The sequence below is a fragment of the Cygnus atratus genome, chromosome 6 (assembly GCF_013377495.2).
Source record: "Cygnus atratus isolate AKBS03 ecotype Queensland, Australia chromosome 6, CAtr_DNAZoo_HiC_assembly, whole genome shotgun sequence".
Taxonomy (NCBI): domain Eukaryota; kingdom Metazoa; phylum Chordata; class Aves; order Anseriformes; family Anatidae; genus Cygnus; species Cygnus atratus.
The window spans coordinates 38,575,507-38,596,232 of record NC_066367.1 but is presented as its reverse complement, the minus strand read 5'-3'; the positions used below and the strand labels follow the sequence as shown (position 1 = coordinate 38,596,232).

Genomic DNA, 20,726 nt, shown 5'->3' with positions numbered 1-20,726 from the left:
GTGCTCAATTCAAAAAGTTTTATTTTTAAATTATTATTTTTTTTCTTATTTTCTCAAAACAAAAATGGTCAAAATACCAGGAACATTACTTGTCATCATTTGACAACTATGTTTCAGGCTGATGTGGCATTAAGGAATTAGACCACAGTGGAAGTCTTACAGATTGCTTCTTTGCTCTCATACCTTAGGTGGTATACAAGGATGACCTTAACTGGCTGAAAGGCATTGGCTGCTTCGTTTGGGACACTCCTGAGATTCTCCATGCCAAACATGCCTACGACCTTCGCAGTGATGTGAGTCTGAACTGGATGCATTGGTTCTATTTCTTACTATTTTTCAAACCATTGTATTAAAAGGATGGAGTAGCTTTTTTCTAGTCCAGATATGGTCTGGAAAATGTTATATATCCTTCTCTAGTGAAGTATTCATATATGGCTAGTCACTAGAGGGGATTCCACAGGGCTCCATTTTGGGGCCAATTCTCTTTAATGTTTTTATAAATGACTTGGGTGACGGACTCAAATATATACTAAGTAAGTTTGCAGACAGCACTAAATTGGAAAGAGCTGTTGAATTCCTCAAGGGTAGAGAGGCCTTGCAGAGAGATCTTGACAAATTAAAGTTCTGGGCAATCACCAGCCACATGAAGCTTAACAACAGAGAGTGCTGGATTCTGCACGTGGGATGGGGCATCTTGCTATATATATACAGACTGGGGGATGAGGCTGGACAGCAGCCCCACAGAAAAGGGTCTGGGAGTTAGGGTTGATGGCAAGTTGAGTGTCAGTCAGCAGTGTGTCCTGGCAGCCAAAAGGGCCAACCGTATCCTGGGGTGCACCAGGCACAACACTGCTACCTGGTTGAGAGAAGTGCTTGCTTGCTCCTCTCTGTGCTGGTGTGGCTTCACCTCGATTACTGCCACAATATAAGAAGGATATAAAACTATTAGAGAGCATCCAAATGAGGGCTACAAAGATGGTGAAGCTTTTAGAGCACAAGATGAATGAGGAATGGCTGAGGTCACTTGATTTGTTCTGCCTAGAGAAGAGGATACTGAGGTATTCAGGTGTGTTGCTCATTTATTTAGCCATAATTTCAATATACTTTCTGTTTAAATGCAGGTTCACTAGTATAATAATTAAGTAATGAAATAAATAGTAAATAGTAACATAGTAATATAATAAATTCAATTAATAATGAGTAGTCCTACTAATTAGAGCTCTTGAATTTCTCTCTGCAGATTAAGTACAAATCTAAGGCAGAAAAGATGAAGAGTGACTACACTGTGGTCATGGATACTCCTGTCTATGTCCAGAATGTCCTCAGTGGCTTGAATTTAAGTGAAGTAAGTGTTTCACCTCCAATATTGCATATGCCATTCCCTCACAAATTCTAGAAATGTGACTTTTAATAAGTTCAATCATTTCATTATTTCATTGCTGGTTATCTGCACCTCATTTCCTATGCCTTTATTATGATATCACTAAATATCTAATCACTAGACCACAATCATTAAAATTATTAATTTCCTGAATCAAAAAAATCATCCATTTTTAGGAGATATTTCCATGTGTTTGCAAACAATACTTACTATGAAAAAATATATGATGACTCTCCTCTAATTACTTTTTCTTTTTCTCAGGCTATCTATCGTGGTGAATATAAGCATAATATCAAAGGCAAAATGATTCCTACAGATAAAACAGTAGATTTAGAGCGGGCATATCATGCCAACAAAATACAGAGTGAAGTAAGTATAAACATTTTGTTTTTTTAACAGGATGTCAAAAACAAGGGCCATATTTTTCTCCTGTGTTTCTGATGCATGTTCATATGTCCTCTTGATTTTCTTTTTTACAAGTCCACAAAGTTCCCTTATATTCAAAACACAAATTCTTTAAAAGTCGGTCTTTAGCTCTTCAGATAAAGAAGCTGGATTTCACTGCTCTAAAATTAAAGTGGGAAAATATCCTTATTTAATCTGCAAGTATGCATTATAATACAGCTGTGTGGGAAATCTTTTGCCAGTTATATATAAGAGATTTCCTGTTTAGCTATTGAATACTCTCAAATATTGCACACAGTTGTCTCAAACACCTTTTCTCTCTCTCCTTCTCCCCACCACCTTACAGAATTTGTATCGCTGGGCTGGTGTGAATGCTCTACCTACTGGATACAGCCTTCCTACAGATACCCCCAGCTTTCAGCATGCTAAACATGTCCAATACATTGGCAGTGATGTAAGTAATGTACTGAGTTCTACACCATGAGTCTCAAGGGAATATTTGATGCCAATTTTCTAGGAGTAAACAATTATTGAGGCAGTCATTTCTCAAATATGAATATGCTTGTCAGAGAGCAGCAAGAGTTCCATGTATATGCCTGAGACAGGAGCTGATGGTGACCATGACATAGGCAGTGACCTCATCAGCCAGTGTGAAGTCCCACTGAGTAAGGTAGGCATAGCAGGGTTCTGGTAACAGGTTACATCTACAGTCTCACACAAGGTGAAGCCCAAGCTCCTTCCACATGGGTCCAGTCAGGAGCTGCAGGAGTTAGGACAGAAATTGGAGACAAGCTACCTACAACATAGGTCCAAGGTAAATCCAAGAGAGAGGGCTAGAAACGGGGCTACAAACAGGGCTGGAGATGAGTTACCTGCAATGTAGGACCAGGGTCCATCCAGGAATTGTGAACAGAGGCAGGGCTGAAGACAGATACATCTACAGCATAGCTCAGGCAAAGACTGACATCCCAGGTGTGGCTAGTCAGAACAATAAATTCTTACTAGTGCACTCAGGCCCCAGCACTGATACTGTTTACGTTAGCAGAATTTAAATGTTACTGAAATTTATAACTATCTGAAGCAATTGCTATCAAAATTAAAGTTTCCTTAGGCAGATATGGATGCCTTATTAGGTGCAAGAGAAATTTAAAATGTTACTGATCTTGGGCCACATCATAGAAGTAAAAATACTGATGATGCCTAGTGTATTTAGCTCTGATGTAGCTAAATCTCATTTGATCTCCAAAAATCTGTTTCTAAAAATCTGCTTAAATTATTGTCAGAACTGCAGTGTATGTAAAAGCACAAGCAACTTTAATTTCTGTATGTTTTTGTTCTATCTAAAAGATTTTTTGTTTGTTTGTTTGTTTGTTTTCCACTTCATAGCTGAAATACAAAGAAGCCTATGAACATATGAAAGCTAAAGGCTATACTCTGGGACCTAAAGATGTTGGGTTTGAGAATGTGAAGAAAGTGAATCAAGTCATTAATGAGGTACAGGAAACATTTTTTATTTGTTTTCATTTGTATTTGTAGTGAGGGATATGAGGACACATTGACTGGGAAGACTGTAGGATCCCTGCTCCTTGAGGCTTTTAAGAACAGGTTAGATAAATATCCATCAAGAAAGGCAAGGGATCATTGGTTCACCCTTAAAGTTGGGCATGGCTTTTTAAGGTTCTTTGTACTCTGACTTTATATAGTCCTGTACAACTGTTACCATCATATGAAATCACTTACAGCCTAATTTTATTAACCATTCTGCTGCTATTTGATTAAAGATGCACAGAAATTATTGCGTCTTTATGATGTTGAATCTGTAGAGTTTTATACATATGTACTCACTTTGATCATTGACTTTAGGATGAAAATTAAATATACGTTTTTACATATTTGTAGAATTAGAGCCTTAGATTCTCCATATATTAGAGATGCTCCTATCAAATGTGGAAAATCTTTGCCTGGTTAGAAGATAGTATGTTTGCTCGCATTTTTCCAGTAGTGCTCTAATACATAGCAAAACAGCTGGCCTAAAAAGACAAATACTTACATTCTGCCAAACTTCTTACCATTTTAAGTTTTTAACATGTAACTGTCTCCTTTGATACAGAGGTTGTATCGGGCAACATACCACAAGAACAAGGACAAGATTCATACCACTCCAGACACACCAGAAATCCGTCAAGTCAAAGCAACACAGGAAGCTGTCAGTGATGTATGTGTCTTTCAAACAGAGAAACAGAAGAGAATGTTCATGATCAAACATGTGAAATGCTATTTTTACTTTGTCTTTCAGTTGATCTACAAGTCAGATTTCTTCAGGATGCAGGGACACTTGATTTCCTTGCCATATACTCCCAGGTGTTGCACTGCCGCTATGTTGGAGACATCACAAGTGATGTAAGCAACTTCTGTTAAGATACCTGTTATCTGAATACAGCAGGCCTAATACTTTTATAGTGAAAGTGGAATTTGGCTTACCACCTGCATTCTATTATGTAATAGATAAATGCTTTATATCTGTGTTTAAAGACTGATTAATGAACCCAATATCCCAAGCGTTAACGTTCAGTTTTTCTTTTTCGAATTGCCTCATAGATTAAATACAAAGAGGATCTGAATTGGTTGAAGGGCTTAGGTTGCTTCCTATATGACACTCCTGATATGGTCCGTGCTCGTCAGCTGCGTAAGCTTTGGGTAAGATTTTTCTTCTGAAAAACATATCTAACAACAATAGATTTATTGATGTGTACTATGTACTTCCAAGAAATAAAATGTATGACAATGAGTAAAGACTTATGACAACATGTCTTGCTATGCATCCAGTCATTTGTTTCAAAGTGTTGTTATGTTATGCTGTAAAATTTTCTTTGCTACCAAGAATAAAAGCTTCCTAAGTGATATGTCCTTTATTTTTCAGTCTAACTACATATACACTGATACAGCAAAGAAGATGCGGGATAAATACAGTGTGGTATTGGATACTCCTGGATACAGGACAGTTCAGGAACTAAAAACCCATTTGAGTGAAGTAAGTTCTACATTATTTTTGTCCATCTTTGGTAGCTATAATTACATAAAGCTCAGATCTTCTCATTGTTTTTTCGTAAATATGTGAGATGCTATAATTGCTAAGCTGTGATTGCTCAGCTGCTAAATGGATATGCGTAGCATAAGAAATAATTCTCACACCTGTCTTTTTCTAGCTTGTTTACAGAGCTGCAGGCAAGGAGCTGAAGACAAAATACACTTCCATCCTTGATACACCTGACTTCTTAAGAGCCAAACAAGGACAAAAAATACAGAGCCAGGTGAGAAATTTGTACTGTTAGAAAACAATCAGGGGATCCCTCTTAATATTCTCTTAGAGTACAGCAAAATCTTTCCAGGTCATTTCAAAGCAATATCGAATTCCTAGAAATCACTTCTAAAAATAGCCATTGTTCATTTTCAAGTGTCTATGAATTTTCGTGTTGGCCATGTCTGGACATGTCCAGCTTTGTCCATCTGAAACAAATCATTGAACTGTGCTACAGTTGTGTTCAAATTCTCTGAAACTCTGACTTTGTCAGAGGAATAAATCCTTTTATCCATCTGCCATTTACTCATCATCATTTCTTTATTCATATAGCACTTTAATACCTGAACTTCTAGTTCAAAATGATGTTACCGACCAGAGAAAAACAGATTCTTTGGATGCTTTTATCTAAAGCTAGGTGTGGATGTAGGGCAGAGAGGCCATTAACGTCACAAGCATTTGACTTCTGGGTTTGTAAGCGTGTTACTGGCATTTACAGAACATTGGGAGTACTAGTAGAGAAAGATGAACTGAGATAATGTGGAATATGAAAGGGCACAGTATTTTCTCCTGGGGTAAATTGGGTGGTTATATATGCATCGTGAACTTGCAATCATCTTTCAAGGTGATAAAGTAAAACTTACTTGAAATGTTTTTTTTTTTTCTTCTTTTTGTCTTGCTGCAGTACTTGTATGTGGAGCTTGCCACAAAAGAGAGACCTCACCACCATGCTGATGGTCAGACTCCAGCCTTCACACATGCTAGGCATGTAAAGGACATGGTCAGCGAGGTAAGATATTGGGTCTTTTGTTTGGTAACACTATGCTGAGGTGTTTCAAAGTTTCATTTTGAATGTTATTGACAGGTTCAAGGCTCAAACCTGTTTACCCTTTATTTGGTATTGTCTCTCTTATGCTTAAGTTCCACATTTCCTTTATAAATTGGGGTAAATGAGTACAAATTTCTTATACACTTAAGTATTTTACAAGACACGTGCTTCTATAAACTTGTTTGCAGAATATGTGGCGGATTGGCTGCAAGATCTGGAACACCTTGAAAGAGCTGAAGAGCTGAGCTTGTTTCCCAGTATTTTGACAGAAGAGAATAACTTTGTGCACTCAGTGTAGCACCTCTAGGTGTTAACATTAAACCAGGTTAGCAAAATGCTTCTAAGACTAAAGAAGTAACTTCTCCCTTTTGCTGTCTCTCTTAGACAAAGTATAAAACCCAGTATGAGAAGATGAAGGACAAATACACACCTGTCCCTGACACACCAGTCTTGATCAGAGCCAAGAGAGCGTACCTGAATGCCAGTGATGTATGTAGTCCATAAAAACTTTCTCTGCTGCTTTTTCTTGTTTTCTTCAGAAAAGAGCAAAAAAAGGATCAATGGCAAACAAGCATGTAAAGCCTAGAGTATCTCAGTGTGGCTAATAACTGTCACCCTTTTCTGCTTATATTTCCATTTGATAATACAGAGATTAAGATTTCACTTGATGTCACTGTAATGCTTTATTTCATTTATTATAATTCATAATTATAATTATTTTTCCTCTGCACTGAAGTGCTGACTTAAAACAAAGGAAAAAGTAGATTTAAAATAAGTTGCGTATACATGAAATTGCCAAATAGGGCAGACTAGAGTGAAATGATTGATGTTGGAGCCAGGATAGAGTACCTTTTATCAGATATTTTCATCTCAGTTTGGTTTTAGGAGTTGACTTGCATGTCACTGAGAACTTGCTAATTTTTTAATTTAGAAGTAAATTAGAGAGAAAAATTGGGGGGGGGGGGTGGGGAGAGAGGAAAAAAGAGCTGCTGCACATAAGAATTTAAAGGTAAAAGTGATCTTTCGTTCATGTTTGTAATAGTGATTTGTGATTTAAGGCACTGGCTAAGAATACTCTACTCATTAGTGAGATCTTTGCTATATATTTTAGATTGCGCATTGCCCAGCTGCCCTGGGAAATCCTGAAAGGAAATGTGCTAAGGTTGATGTTTTAGTAGTGATTTTTCATACTGCTCTCTTAGAAGTGATTTTTAAGTGACTCAAAAGAGCATCCCAGTTCTTTTGCACATCCAAATTTCTTCTGAGAAAATCTTTCTCCTATGACCAGAATGATCTTCCTGCTTTCTTCTAGACCAGGATAAGGAAGAAGGGATGAGTAGGTTTTTTTCATGATTCAGCTGAAGCTTCTCAAAATTCCTTAGGACTTAGATTAGGGTATTGGAAAGCAACATAACCCTTTATGACATTCCTCAGATATAGCATATTTAATTAAAATGATTCCTGACAGATAAATACAATATTATTTTTCTTACCAGTTGCGCTACAAAGAAACCTTTGAGAATACTAAGGGGAAATACCACACAGTGAAAGATGCTTTGGATATTGTCTATCATCGGAAGGTCACTGATGATATTAGCAGTGTACGTATATAAGATTTTCATTCCTAATTAATGTTTGTCATTTAATAACCTATAACATGCTGTTTATGCTATTGCTCTTTTTGACTGTGTCAAATAATTAGAAAAATATGATCAGCGCTATTAACATTATTTCTTTCTTTGAAAGATAAAAGGCGCTTGCTTTTGCTCTTAAAAAGGGGAATGCAAGTAAATCTTATTTACACTGTTTTAGTTTTGATGTTTCAGGAAAAAAAAAAAGAACATCTTAAAATTGCATGGGATGGAGTGTTCTGTTCTCAAATTCTTTTCATTCTCCAATTTTCTTTGAAGGTGAAATATAAGGAAAACTATATGAGCCAGCTGGGAATCTGGAGATCGATCCCAGACCGACCAGAACATTTCCATCATCGCGCAGTCACAGATGCTATTAGTGATGTGAGTTCAAATAGTTCCTAGATGTGAGAGGTTGAAATTTTATATGTAGGTTTCCAAAATGAAAAACAAGTCTTATTACTTGAGAAAGTGAAGGCAGCTTTTACTTCTTTTCTAAAGGTTAAATACAAGGAAGACTTATCATGGCTCAGAGGCATTGGCTGTTATGCATGGGATACTCCAGATTTTGCTCTGGCTGAAAAGAATAAAGTGCTCTACAGTGGGGTAAGTAAAACAGTTTGAATTTTTGCTAAATATTATTTGATGCTTGCTTATGTTGTAGCTAAATTTTTCTCAGGAGTATCCAGTTGACGTAGACATTGATATGAATCTGCCGTGACAGAACTGAAGATATAACATCTAAAATTTCAGTTCTTACTATAAAAGAGAGGCAAAGCAATCTTTTACTTATCCTCTCTGTTCCTTATAAAGATATCTGCTCCAAAGTAATTTTTCTAGTGATTCTAAGTTTAGCTTTAAAATTATGAACGTTTGAATCTTCCATTGTTTTCTCTGTGGCAGCTCCATCCTGTAAGCTATTTATTACTATTTACCATGTATTACTATTTACTATTTATTTACAGCTATTTTGCTCTAAAATATTTTTTGCTTGTAGTTAAGGTAAACACACATATGCAATAATTCTACCATGTTTTTGCTGCAAATAGTTTCTAAAATCATAGGTTTTCATTACCTTACCGAACTTTGAATTAACTTTGGAATATATTGTTTTTTGGTGTTTGTTTTTTCTCCAGTGTAAGTACAAGGAGATATTTGAAAAGACTAAGTCTCATTTTAACTATGTAGCTGACTCTCCAATTAACAAGCATTTTAAACATGCAACTCAATTGATGGATGGGGTAAGTGATAAAGATTTCTTCAAAGTCTCATATGGTAGTAACAAGTTTGTGTATGTTAATAAATAGGCAAAAGTTTATCTTCCTTATGAAATTGTAAATAAATAAAAATAGATTCAGAACTAAAGGTGTCTTAAGGTCAGACTAAAATCAAGAAATATAAGGTTGTACCTGTGATATGCCTGAGTATTAGCACAGAGCAGGTTTACAGTGACTAAAAAGTGAAGTCTGGACCCCTGTTCATTTTTGAAATTACTGAAAGAAACATTGCTTCCTTGTCAGTGAAGGCATTATGCTATTATGTGTTCTAGGTAAAAGAAAAACTGGTTCATCACAGATACCATTCCGGTACCATTGCTATAATTTCATACTCAATTTGATAAGCGATGAGCCAGAACTTGTTGTGGAACATTGTTAATATTCAGTCTTGTTATTGTTTGGTAGAGCAAATAAGGAAAAATTTAATATGATAAGAATAGATGAGAAAAAGTATAGCAAGTAGGGTCCCATACATTGAAATGAACTTGCCTAAATGTCTTCTGTTATGAATGATGTTTTTGTGATGAAGGATTATATCTTTCACTTGCAAAAATCTGATGATAATATTCTATTTTACCCTTGCATTTCCTTGTGCTCTCTTTGTACTCAAATCAAGAGTCTACGTGCATATAGAGTGGCTTCAGCAGTTCTTTTTCATGGGTAAAATAGGTTATAAAATGACTTATCGAAAAGTGGCAGGAATAGGATGTAGGTGTCCTTAAATTGTAAGTTAGGCCTTCCAGTGGAAATATAGAAATGCATATGTTATCTGGACATATCTGTGTTGTTGTTTTTTTTCCCCCTCCCTGTTTGTTTGTTCTTCCTTTTTTTTTTTTTTAAATGTTTTTCTATTTTGAACATGAACTTCAATCCCAGCTTTTAAGTATTTCATATAAAGAGGTTTAAATCATTAGAACTGTGATCTCAGGATCTCTTTGTCTCTTCACTCTCTTCTTTTAATTTGTTACGATGTATTATGCTATTCTGAGCAGAAATTATATAAGGCTGCCTATGAGAAGCTCAAAGATAGGTACAGCGTTATTGTGGATGATCCTAGGAATCTCCTGGCCAAGTGGGGGACTACACTGAGCAGTCAGGTACTGTAGGAGCACTCGCCAGTGCTGCCAGAAAGTGCCTGGTTCACTCACAGCTACTCTGTCTGTGTGAAATGTCTACAGCTGGCAGTATCAGAGGTTTCACCTGTGATATTGTGATGTTTTAGTTCAGATCAGACAGTCTTTGTTTTGCCACCCAAAAAGAGTTATTACTTTTTGAGTGAGCTAATCTCTGCTGTATGTACTTTCATATATTGTGCATCAATTGACATCATCTTCCATTAATTTCTGATCTAAGGCCGGTTGAAGTCATTAGAGAGATTTTAAAAAAATGCATGTTGTACCATGCATTTATTTATTAGCTCTCTTTCAATGACTTTCACAAATATTATCTTCTTACTCATTTCTACATAAAGCAGCAGCAGAATATGTGATCTTTGAGTGCCCTTGCCTTTATCTATAATTTACTCTTATCTCCCCAAAAATATTTTTGTAATTTCCTTAACAGGATAATATTAAAATCTTTCAATACATACCCTTGACATTTTTAATTATATAGGTGTAAATTGTATGCACATGTGAATGAATACATATAGTACTTTGCCTAAATCTCTCCACTCTCAAAGTGTCTGGGATCTAGAGCTGTGTTATTGTTTGCTTATGGTCTTCACAAGTCTCTTTTGTACTTCGTTGCCATTTGCATGCACAGAAAAAATATAAATCCTTTGCCAAGATGCTCCTGCAACATGGATGTAATGAAATTCTGAGGCCAGATATGCTGACAGCTCTCTACAACACATACTTATGGAGCCAGGTAATACGAAGAACTGCTGCTGTAGGAGACATTATTTATACAATTTAGTTGCTTGGACTTTTAATATTTAATGCTTGTGAGTTCTCTTAAGTATCCACAGATATGAGACTCCAAAGTTTTCTCCATGTGCTTAATGCTGGCTATGATAAAATAGTTTTGAGAACAGACTATCTGAAAAAATATTTACTGTGAGTTGAGCTTCACCCGGCTCAGGCTGATCTTGCCTCCATTTCCTCCTTTCATTACAGATAATTGATATATATCCTTCTATGTAATAATTCACATAATTACAGAAAGAGCGTTTTTCACATTTTTTAACATTTTAAGATACTGTATATTAGCTGTTTCTCTCATTCTGCCACCATTTCTCGGACTGACCACCCCCCATAACATAAGTTCCTTAATTCAGTAGGATTATGATGAAGTAATTTGGTGAGTAGATTACAACATTTATCTACCACTCTGCTTGAGAATGATGACACATTGTGCCTAGATACAGAAGAGAGTTATATCTCACTTCTAAGTGACCTTGGAAGTGATGTAGGAAGAGTACTGCGCACAAGTCTGCAGTCAAAGTCACGCTTCCATCAGTTTCTTGCTCTACTTTCTGCTTTTAAGCAAGGTTAGCAAAACAGTCCTCCCATGGTCACATAATAGAGTTTATAAACAAAAATAATCTCTCCTGTCAGTTGGGAGTGCTGTTATGTAGAGATTATGATTCCTCTATTGGTTCATACAGAAAAAAAGAGCCTAACATATTAGCATTTCTGATCATATAAAAGAAGACCTGTAAATGATATCGTGAAAAATTAAATTTCTGTAGTCCATCTTCATTTTTCTGTCTTCATTTAAGACGGATTCCTACATATATATTTTGCTCATAACAGTTGGGGAAAAAATGGGATTAATTAACTGATTATATATTTATATCTGCTCTGAAATCAGATTTGCTAAGCAGTATCCTTACCTTACTCCTTTCAATGACAAAAATGATTCCTGACTGGGTCAGATGAAACTGGCATATAACATATAAATTATACACTGGAAAGGCAACAATAGAAACCAATTACATGAGAGTGTAATGATGTCATGATAAGATGTCATGATAAGCACAGTTAATAAACTCTGTTAGTATTATGGAACTGGAGATCATTACTAGACATTGGAATCTAGACTAGAAGTCATTACTAGACATTGGAATTACTAGACAAATGGAATCATTACTAGACATTTTTATTCAATTGATTGGTGGATTTCTGTTTATTACCTCATTAAAAACTCCTTGCAGGTAAGTTTGAGTATGTTTGGAAAAAGAAAATAGCACTTTGCCTAACCTGTGTGTTCCTCTGAGTTGATGTTGTGTTTTGATTTGTTGTTTGTATATAATTTTTTATATTTTGTCTGTCTCAGTCTTGTTTAAAAGCATGGTTTTATTTTCTGATACAAGATAGAGGATGAAAGTTTTAAAAAATGTATTCTAACCTTTTCCACCTGCCTTGAGGCTATCTACAAAGAATTACTATTATTGGTGTACAGTCTTTTCTCACTGAATTGTCTGAAAACCAGGTAGAGTCCTGAGTAGGACAAGATGAACTTTTAGGAAGAAATTATCAAATTCTGCTATCAGAGCCGTTAAAATAGCCTGGCATTATAATTATTCAGTGAATGCTTTTATCTTCTGTTGTATAAGATGTTTTACATTTATCTTTATTCAAATTAATATTTTAAAATGACATCTTGTCCTGTTATGAATTCAAAAAGTCACCGTTCTGCTGAGGTTGTTTTTTTAACTCAATTGTGGAGATTTAAGATAGAAACAAAGTTTTTAGACCCAATGAAATAAATGTAAAATTAATCTTGCAAATAGACAGCCTCTAAGGCAAATAAGGGGTTTACAAAGTTTGGTTTATTGTGCATGTTCAACTTTCACTGGCTTTGGTGAAAGGATTTTGCAACTTTGTTTGTAAATGTAAACCTTTATCTCCTGAAGATGTTTTGTCTTGGTTTGTGTGGTTAATGTATTCTCTTTGCCAATCACCAGGTTGAGTACAAAAAAGACTATGAAAAGAAGAAAGATAAGTACACTACAGTTGTGGATACTCCAGAACACTTAAGGACTACAAAAGTCAACAAACAGATTAGTGATGTAAGTGTGGTCGGTCCCTACCAAGCATACTTCCTTCTCTGAATTCTGACCTTCGAAAATAATAAAAATATGGCATTTTCAGGAGTCAGTTAAAAAATGTTTCTTATCTTGATTCTTTTCCATTGACACCAAGACTGGAGAAATAATATGATCTATAATTTGTATCTTCAGATTATCTACAAATTGGAATATAACAAAGCGAAGCCTAAGGGCTATACTACAATTCATGATACGCCTATGTTACTGCACGTGCGCAAGGTCAAGGACAGAATAAGTGATGTAAGTAAATCATCCTAGTCTGTAATATCAAAAACACACATAATAAACTTTTTGCTGTGATAAGTAATATTTTTAACGTGTGTGCAAACCTGTCATAAAAAAAGCTTCTTGTTAGAGTGAACTTATTTTGTTTGCATTGTACTTGCAAGTCTGTATCTGGGTTTTCTTTCTATATTGGTTAGTGACTTTTGTGCAGCCTTGAATTAGGCATGTCATCCATTACTGTGTTAGTTTATTTCTGCTACGGATATTGTGAATATGTAAAGTAAATATTCTGACCTACCATAAGTATGTGTTTTAGCCCTCCATTACTTTCATTTTAGTGATATAAATTCTTTTTCTTCCGTCAAGATTTTATCTTTACAGAGGCAATTGCTACTATTATGGTTTTAATATTTTGCTGCTTTTCTTGTTGACCGTAGCTTTTATGTGTTATCTTTGTAAACGTTTTTTTATGTTTGTCTTTCTTTAGCTGAAATACAAAGAAGTGTACGAGAGGAATAAATCTCACTGCAATGTTGTAGCAGATTCTGTTCACATTAAGACTCCAAGGCATGCTTACAAGCTAAACAGCAACGTGAGTTCAGTTTTATGAATACTGTAATTTTCTTATGGACAGTGGTTGGGAGCGGAGACTGAGGGAAATTATTTTCAATTCCACTGAAATTCTTTGAGCTTGGACATTACTTTTAATTCTTATGCTGCTGCATAAAATATTTGTTAATTTATTTCATACACAAATGCTCATTCTTGAAAGTTCTTCTTGAAGACACCTGAGATTCCTTCCATGTCACACATCTACTATTATTCTGGCTCTTTTTTTTTTTTTTTTTACAGAGGCATAACTATACCTGAATTTTTTTGTGATGATGTTCTTGTAGACAGAGTAAGAACTTAATGGGAAGTTCTTGTTTGTTTTCTATTACCAGTGGCCCAACATCCACTGCAATAGGCAAATAACTGAAAGCACTCACCTTCCTCAAAGTTATGACAGTTTCCAGTCATTCATGTTCCTTTCTTGACCCAGCAGTGGAGTAACTAGAGGAAGTGGGCTCCTACTGGATTGCACATGATTCAGAGGAAAGCCCTAATCTGATGAAGATGCAGTTTCTTTCATCTTCCCTTATTAATTGTTCAGACTGAAAGAGAATTTGCATCAGTTTGATCTGTAAAGTACACAACTTTGACTTTTTTTTTTTGTTCATGTTTCTCTGTGAACAGCTTGATTATAAGAAGAAATATGAAGCAGCCAAGGCTCATTGGCACTGGATTGCTGATAGACCTGACTTTGTTCAAGCGGCCAAGTCGTCTCTGCAACAGAGTGATGTAAGAAAATCAGAATAAACTGAATGGACCCTTTCCCCACATCTCTCTTTTTCAAAATTAAAAAATGATCTGGGACTCCCTTTTTTAATCTTTTTTTTTTTTTTTTTAATTTCTGCAGTATGAATACAAACTGGACCGGGAATTCCTAAAGGGGTGCAAACTCTCTGTCACAGATGATAAAAACACAGTACTGGCTTTAAATAATGCCATCTTGTCAAGTGATGTAAGTACTTGAGCATTCAATTTTTGTTTTTCTTGAATTTTACATCCTATGTAAGCTACTTTACTGGTAATATGATTGGATTAAGAATGACAGTTTGAAAAGTGGAACTCAGTCGCATTTCATTATTTGATTTATTTCATTAATAAATTAGCAAATCTGAATAAGTTTGGTCTTGTAAATGTCAGTGGCCTAGTTTATGTTTTTTCATATTAAATAAATACTTACATTCAACATTGCCTGAACACCCCAGACCTTTGATATATCTCTAGATTCCTCTTATTGAAATGAAAATCTTACCTGGAGAAAACAAAACAAAAAAAGCTGCAGGTATAGCTTGTGCTTACAACAATGTATCTTTAACAATTACTAGCAATATATTCAATATATTAATTAAATTACAATTGAGAATTACAGGAATGTGTAGGCTGGAACAAATTTGTCTTGGAAAACATCAAAATATGAGATGATCTGCAAACTTTTGCACTAAAAAGCAGTGACAACTACAGTAATCTCTTTGGAAATCATTACAAAACAAGATACACACTGCTTAAAATGGTATCTTTTCCCACTGCTAGGTAAAATACAAGGAGAAGCACAACAAAGCTCGAGGAACGTGCCTTGTTGTTCCAGATACACCTCAGATCCTCCTGGCTAAGAATGTCAGCTCTCTGGTATCTGAGGTAACACATCTGACAGTTCTTTAGTCATTTTTAAGTACATCCTTTTAATATTTCGGCAGTGTGTGTGTGTGCATGTTGTTTTTTACCTATTTTAATTCTGTGCTTTCAGAACAAATACAAAGAACACAGCAAGAAACAGCTACCACATGGGTCTTATACTACCCTGCCTGAGACAAGAGACACGGCTCATGTGAAACAAGTGACCAAGAATGTCAGCGAAGTAAGTAACTAGTGCAATACCAATTTATGGTGAAGTTACTAACTGATACCTATAATTGATTAGACTATTGCATATTTGAGTGTACATGGTTGAGTCTCAACATAAAATGCCCAAGGAGTCAGCAAAGACAAATTCCTACCAGAAGGAGACATTAACAAAGAGCGAAATCCATTTCGGGGGTAGCTGTTGAAATACTCTAGAGAAAAGTGACAGGCTGGAGTTCTAATGGGTGCCCTTAATCCAGATTTCATTTTTAATAGAAAACAGTTTAAACACAAATCATCACCTCTAAATAGCAAGCTTTTGTAATCTAAAGTGTAGATTATGACAAACAAGCTGGGGATCATAAGATATGAGAATCAGGAGACTCTATTTTATCTGTCTTAACAGCTTCAGTGAACTTATTTCCAAGTTTCAGTAGCATTTACCTCACCATGAAACTCATGCCTCTTTTTGCTCTTAACAGACAAATTATAAAAAGAAGTTCGTGAAGGAGAAAGGCAAATCCAATTATTCTATCATGCTGGAGCCTCCTGAAGTGAAACATGCCATGGAAGTTGCTAAAAAACAGAGTACAGTAAGTTTTGTGGTTTTATGAACTAAGTAGTTCATGTAAGAAAAGTCGATCAAAGGCAGCTGACAAAAAAAAAATTACATACATCTGGATTTCCTCCCAGTCTCCCTGTTCAGGTATAATTCTGAAGGACAAACATACAAATATTGACAGCTGTAAAATTGCACTGAAATAAAGGATTTATTTGATATTCATATTTATAATTAGTAACATGAAGTATTCTAATGCAAATCACATTTAATAATTTCTTTCATTCCTTCAAATACAGACAGAATTGCATATGCTCATTTCTTCATATGTAACTTGACCACTTACAAAAACAGATTCCCTATCCAATTCTTTTTGAAATTGTTAAAAAAAAAATCATGTACTTTCCCAGCAGCATTTCTGTGTCCTTATTAGCTATCTTTCTCGTGAACAAACCTGAGTATTCTTTTTTCCTTTGTCTGTCACCATGGTTTAGATTGAATACAAGAAAGATGCCAAGTCAAAGCTCCACTACACACCTATAGCAGATCGACCAGATATTAAGAAAGCAACTCAGGCTGCCAAGTTAATTAGTGACGTGAGTGGTTTTTAAAATCTTCTGTATAATGTTTAGCAGTAATGTTACTATTAAAAACAGTATCAGTAAAATCAAAAGGGTATTTCATCGCTACTAAACTATACATTTTTAATTTGATTTTCTTTGTTAGATTGAATATAAAAAGCGTGGAGAAGCTGGCATTGGTGTTACCATGCTGGGACGTCCGGATATTGAGCTGGCAAAAGAGGTGTCCAAGCTAACTAGTCAGGTAATAATAAAACATTTGTGAAACTTGGAAGCAGTGAGAGAAAAGAAATAACATTAACTTCTAGAATGATGTTAATATTTTAACTAGAATTATTTCTAGATTAAATGGTAAGGAAATATTTATAAAGGAACATGTTAAAGTAAAAATTAAGTCATGATGTGAAGCTATTTCTTCGTTGAACAAACACTGAGAGTCTGATTTTGCTTACAGTGATGCCAGATGTGATTCACCACTTTCTTTCAAGTCATTTATATCCATTCAGTGTATGTCACTTTCCCAAAGTGCATCCAATCACTTTCCCAAAGACTAGGCTGGTGGATAACTGCCCAGATACTAAAAGTCTGCTGGCTTCAATGGAAGCAGAAGTGATCCCTCTGTACGGGCTGCAGAGAGGATTCATAGAAGTGCAGAGACAGGGCATATAATTTCTCTGTATTTAATCCTGTCATCTCTAAAATCTTTGAGTGTTTCCATCTTCTTAAAAATGTTATTTATAATTCTGCGATGTCCAGTTTCTTATCTTGATGGAATATGGAAAGTTAGAACATAGAAATGTACAGGTACCTGAATAACTGTCACTTACAAATTTATAAATTCTGTGAAATTCTGAAACAGTTGATACGGAGAGAATTATTTTACAAGACTCTGTTGGTCCAGAGTTGTTAGGTTGCATAAATCTGTACATCCTTAAGATCAAAACGGAAGACAATCATTACCTCTAAAAGCCAGCTGATAGTTTTCAAGAAAGGGTTGCCTGAAAATTAAGGGTTGCTGGAATTAAAAAACATTTTCTGCAAAAGCCTAGAAGCTGTAGCACCTCTCTTGTCTCCAGTGGTGAAATGGACACAGATAAGTTATTCATTTGCGCAGAATATTTTGAAAAAGAAAAAAAAAAGAAAATAAGCACCTGTATGCAAATATAATTCTCTTACACTAAATGATGCCATGACAAGATCTTTTAAGTACTGAGGCTGATGTGTCAGCTATATTATCTCTTTTTTTTTTTTTTTTTTAATTTTTTCCCCTGTTTCTGAGTATTGGCTTTAAAAGAAGCAGCCTCTTACCTAACTCTTCTTATTCATCCCTTATGAGAGGGACATTCAGTTTCTTTTGGTCACTTTCTTTCTATTTTGTGCCTTTGAAAGAATCTTCTGTTTTGGCGTTAGTATGCTATATTGATAGAAACGTAGTAGTTTAATTTTGCAATGGACACGTTCTCCAATTATTCTGAAGCACATGCTTTTCTGTTGTTTTTTTTGTTTGTTTGTTTTTTCACCAGGTCCTCAGTTCTACTTGGTTCTTTCTCACCACTTCATGCTTTAATCTTATTATTGTTTGCGTTTCTGATCTTGCTCTCTTGCTACGCATTATAGGCGGAATACCTCAAGCGCCATATGAGAGGGCATGGAGCAGCATCTTATGATACCCCATGGATGAGAACGTTTAAGAAAGCTAATATGCTAAGTAGTCATGTAAGATAATTTTAAGTGACACAACTGGGAATGCCATTTTTATGCATCTATCTCTTGTGCACTTACAATTCCAAGTTGTTAAATGGTTCATGATGCACCAGTTGCACCAGGTCTTTTTGTGTCAAAGGTGTTGTATGTAGCAAAACTTGTGAGACTGCTCTCTTTTTTTCCTCTGGAAAGACTGTGCATGGGATTTAAGTGCATGGGGAATTTGTCTCTTTCAGAAATACTGCATAAGGCTTCAAACCCTATGCCCTTCATGATGGTTTTGGAACTTCCAGTGTTTATAATAGAAGTTTCCAATGCATTCCTATAACATGGAAGTTACCCTTTTTCACCCCAAAAAATAAAACCAGCCATATAAGCTTGAGCTGGTTTTCCTGAGAATGTATGAAAAACAAATATGTATATGACAAACCCAAAAATGGTGTAGGTTGTTTTTAGTAAACAGTCATTCCCTATGCAGAAGATTCACACTTGAATTTTATTTTAACTATTCTGTTCAAACTTCTATTTAAACTAATCTGTTCTGGATTGGCATAATGGAAGCACAGTGTATGATTAAACCATAGAGCTCTGAGAAGTATATACTGTAGTGATTTGAGGGCACATATTCTCTTACATTTCTTGCCATCTCAAAACCTTTGGAAAACAAAAAACCTATAGCTGCATAGCAGTTCTGAAGTGGCAGCAGGTAGATCTCTGCATTTCAATTCTGTGCTTGTATTTCCAAAAGAAAAAAGGGGGATTATGGCTTTTCCATATCTAGCTGTGACTACTGCATGTAACTGCCGCATGCTTGAATGACAGCCACCATGCTTGTTAGGAAAAAAAAAAAAAAAACAACAACAAAAAAAAAGAAGAATTTCAGTAGAACCAAGGACTCTTAAACTGGCATCTGGTCTGGAACAATTGAACTGCAAGAAAAAGAAGAAATTATGTTTATTCCCATTCAGATATAATGAGTTCCTCTTTTTCCATACTTTTGCTCCAATACTAGCTATCTCTCTTAGTATTTTAAACTTTGAGATTATTTTGGTCCTGAGAGAAAATCAACTACTTTAGAGGGGAGTAAGGGAGCGAATACTAATTGGTATCATCTTTCACTTTATTTTTCTCTTGGGTATTTATTCTCATAAATTTCTTCGTTATAAAGCATTGTCTTCTTTATAAAGCTTCCTTATAAAGCAGCTTGTTAATCCACTTGCCTTTTTTTTTTTTGGTTGTATTTCATTTGTCTGGCATCCTTGCTTTCAATTTCGCATAGATTTTTCCAATAACATTTCATCTGGGTTTAAAAAATTTGGCATGACGGGTCTGATCTTCATCATATTTTGCATAGCTTGCGTAACTTAACAGTCTTGTATACGTCTTGATTTTAACTTTTGTGAGATCAGAACTAATACTGATTCCTTTTATGTCAAAAATGTTGATATTGTTTTCTTACATTGGTTAAGCAATTTGTGGAATTGCCTGTTTCACTGTGTGCTTTATCTGAATGCTGGCATATTTTGCAAAGCAAAAGAGAGGCAGTGCAATACAGCATGAGCAATGTGGGGCTGTATGGACAAGAATATGCCAATGAATTCAGAAGTGTAAAATGTGATTGTGGAATGTGATTTAATTCTGCTTTCAAGCATCTTTCTTTTTCTACTAACATAAAATTATCTGTTTACATTTCTGTAATTGTCATTGTAAGTTAAAAAGCTTTAGCAGGATTCAGCTGTTCCTCAGTTTAGCTATCAGTTATTCAGTAGTTTATTTCTTTCATTTCAATTTTCATATAAATATTTCTTGAGAGATCTTTTTTTTTTTTTTTTTTCTGAAGAACCATTAATCATTTTTCCTTATCAACCACAGTTTTATGTATGCTTCTTACATGTATTATTTTGGTCCTGAAAACAATCAAATTCTTTCAGAAGGATAAATGACAATTCTCATTTGTTGTTCTTTAGGCCAAGTGTGAGCATTGCTGGTTTATTTAGTATAAAGTATCTCCACGTAAATGTGGATTGGTAAGCAGAAAGAAATGTTGCCTCACCTGTTTCCGTGCAGTCAGAATACTACTACAGGGAAGACATGAGAAATCCTCAGAATTTTTCTACTGATGGCTACTCTAATGCTGATGGGCATAATTGCTAACTGTGGGATCTGTTTAGCAAAGTCAGAACTTAAGGCTAAATTACTGAGGGCCAATCTTTAATACTTAGAGTTATTTCCTTGCAATCTTCTCTAATTCCTCTGAAACAATTTTGTGCATTTTTGTGGATATATATTTATATATATACACACACTAAAACCAAAAATGTTCCTAATAAAGCA

General features: G+C 35.2%; 1 protein-coding gene across 1 annotated transcript in view; it reads left to right on the top strand.

Moving 5' to 3' along the window:
- The window catches only part of NEB (nebulin), a 124,217-nt gene that overhangs the window by 77,096 nt on the left and 26,395 nt on the right, over positions 1-20,726 (top strand). Inside the window, 29 exon segments of the mRNA XM_035566111.1 lie at positions 189-293; positions 1,241-1,345; positions 1,643-1,750; positions 2,133-2,240; positions 3,173-3,280; positions 3,897-4,001; positions 4,083-4,143; positions 4,146-4,186; positions 4,385-4,483; positions 4,707-4,817; positions 4,993-5,097; positions 5,770-5,874; positions 6,298-6,402; positions 7,410-7,514; positions 7,824-7,928; positions 8,046-8,150; positions 8,681-8,785; positions 10,586-10,690; positions 12,732-12,836; positions 13,008-13,115; positions 13,588-13,692; positions 14,337-14,441; positions 14,560-14,664; positions 15,240-15,344; positions 15,454-15,564; positions 16,031-16,141; positions 16,602-16,703; positions 16,834-16,932; positions 18,306-18,404. Of these exon segments, the coding sequence (XP_035422004.1) occupies positions 189-293; positions 1,241-1,345; positions 1,643-1,750; positions 2,133-2,240; positions 3,173-3,280; positions 3,897-4,001; positions 4,083-4,143; positions 4,146-4,186; positions 4,385-4,483; positions 4,707-4,817; positions 4,993-5,097; positions 5,770-5,874; positions 6,298-6,402; positions 7,410-7,514; positions 7,824-7,928; positions 8,046-8,150; positions 8,681-8,785; positions 10,586-10,690; positions 12,732-12,836; positions 13,008-13,115; positions 13,588-13,692; positions 14,337-14,441; positions 14,560-14,664; positions 15,240-15,344; positions 15,454-15,564; positions 16,031-16,141; positions 16,602-16,703; positions 16,834-16,932; positions 18,306-18,404 (2,946 nt within the window).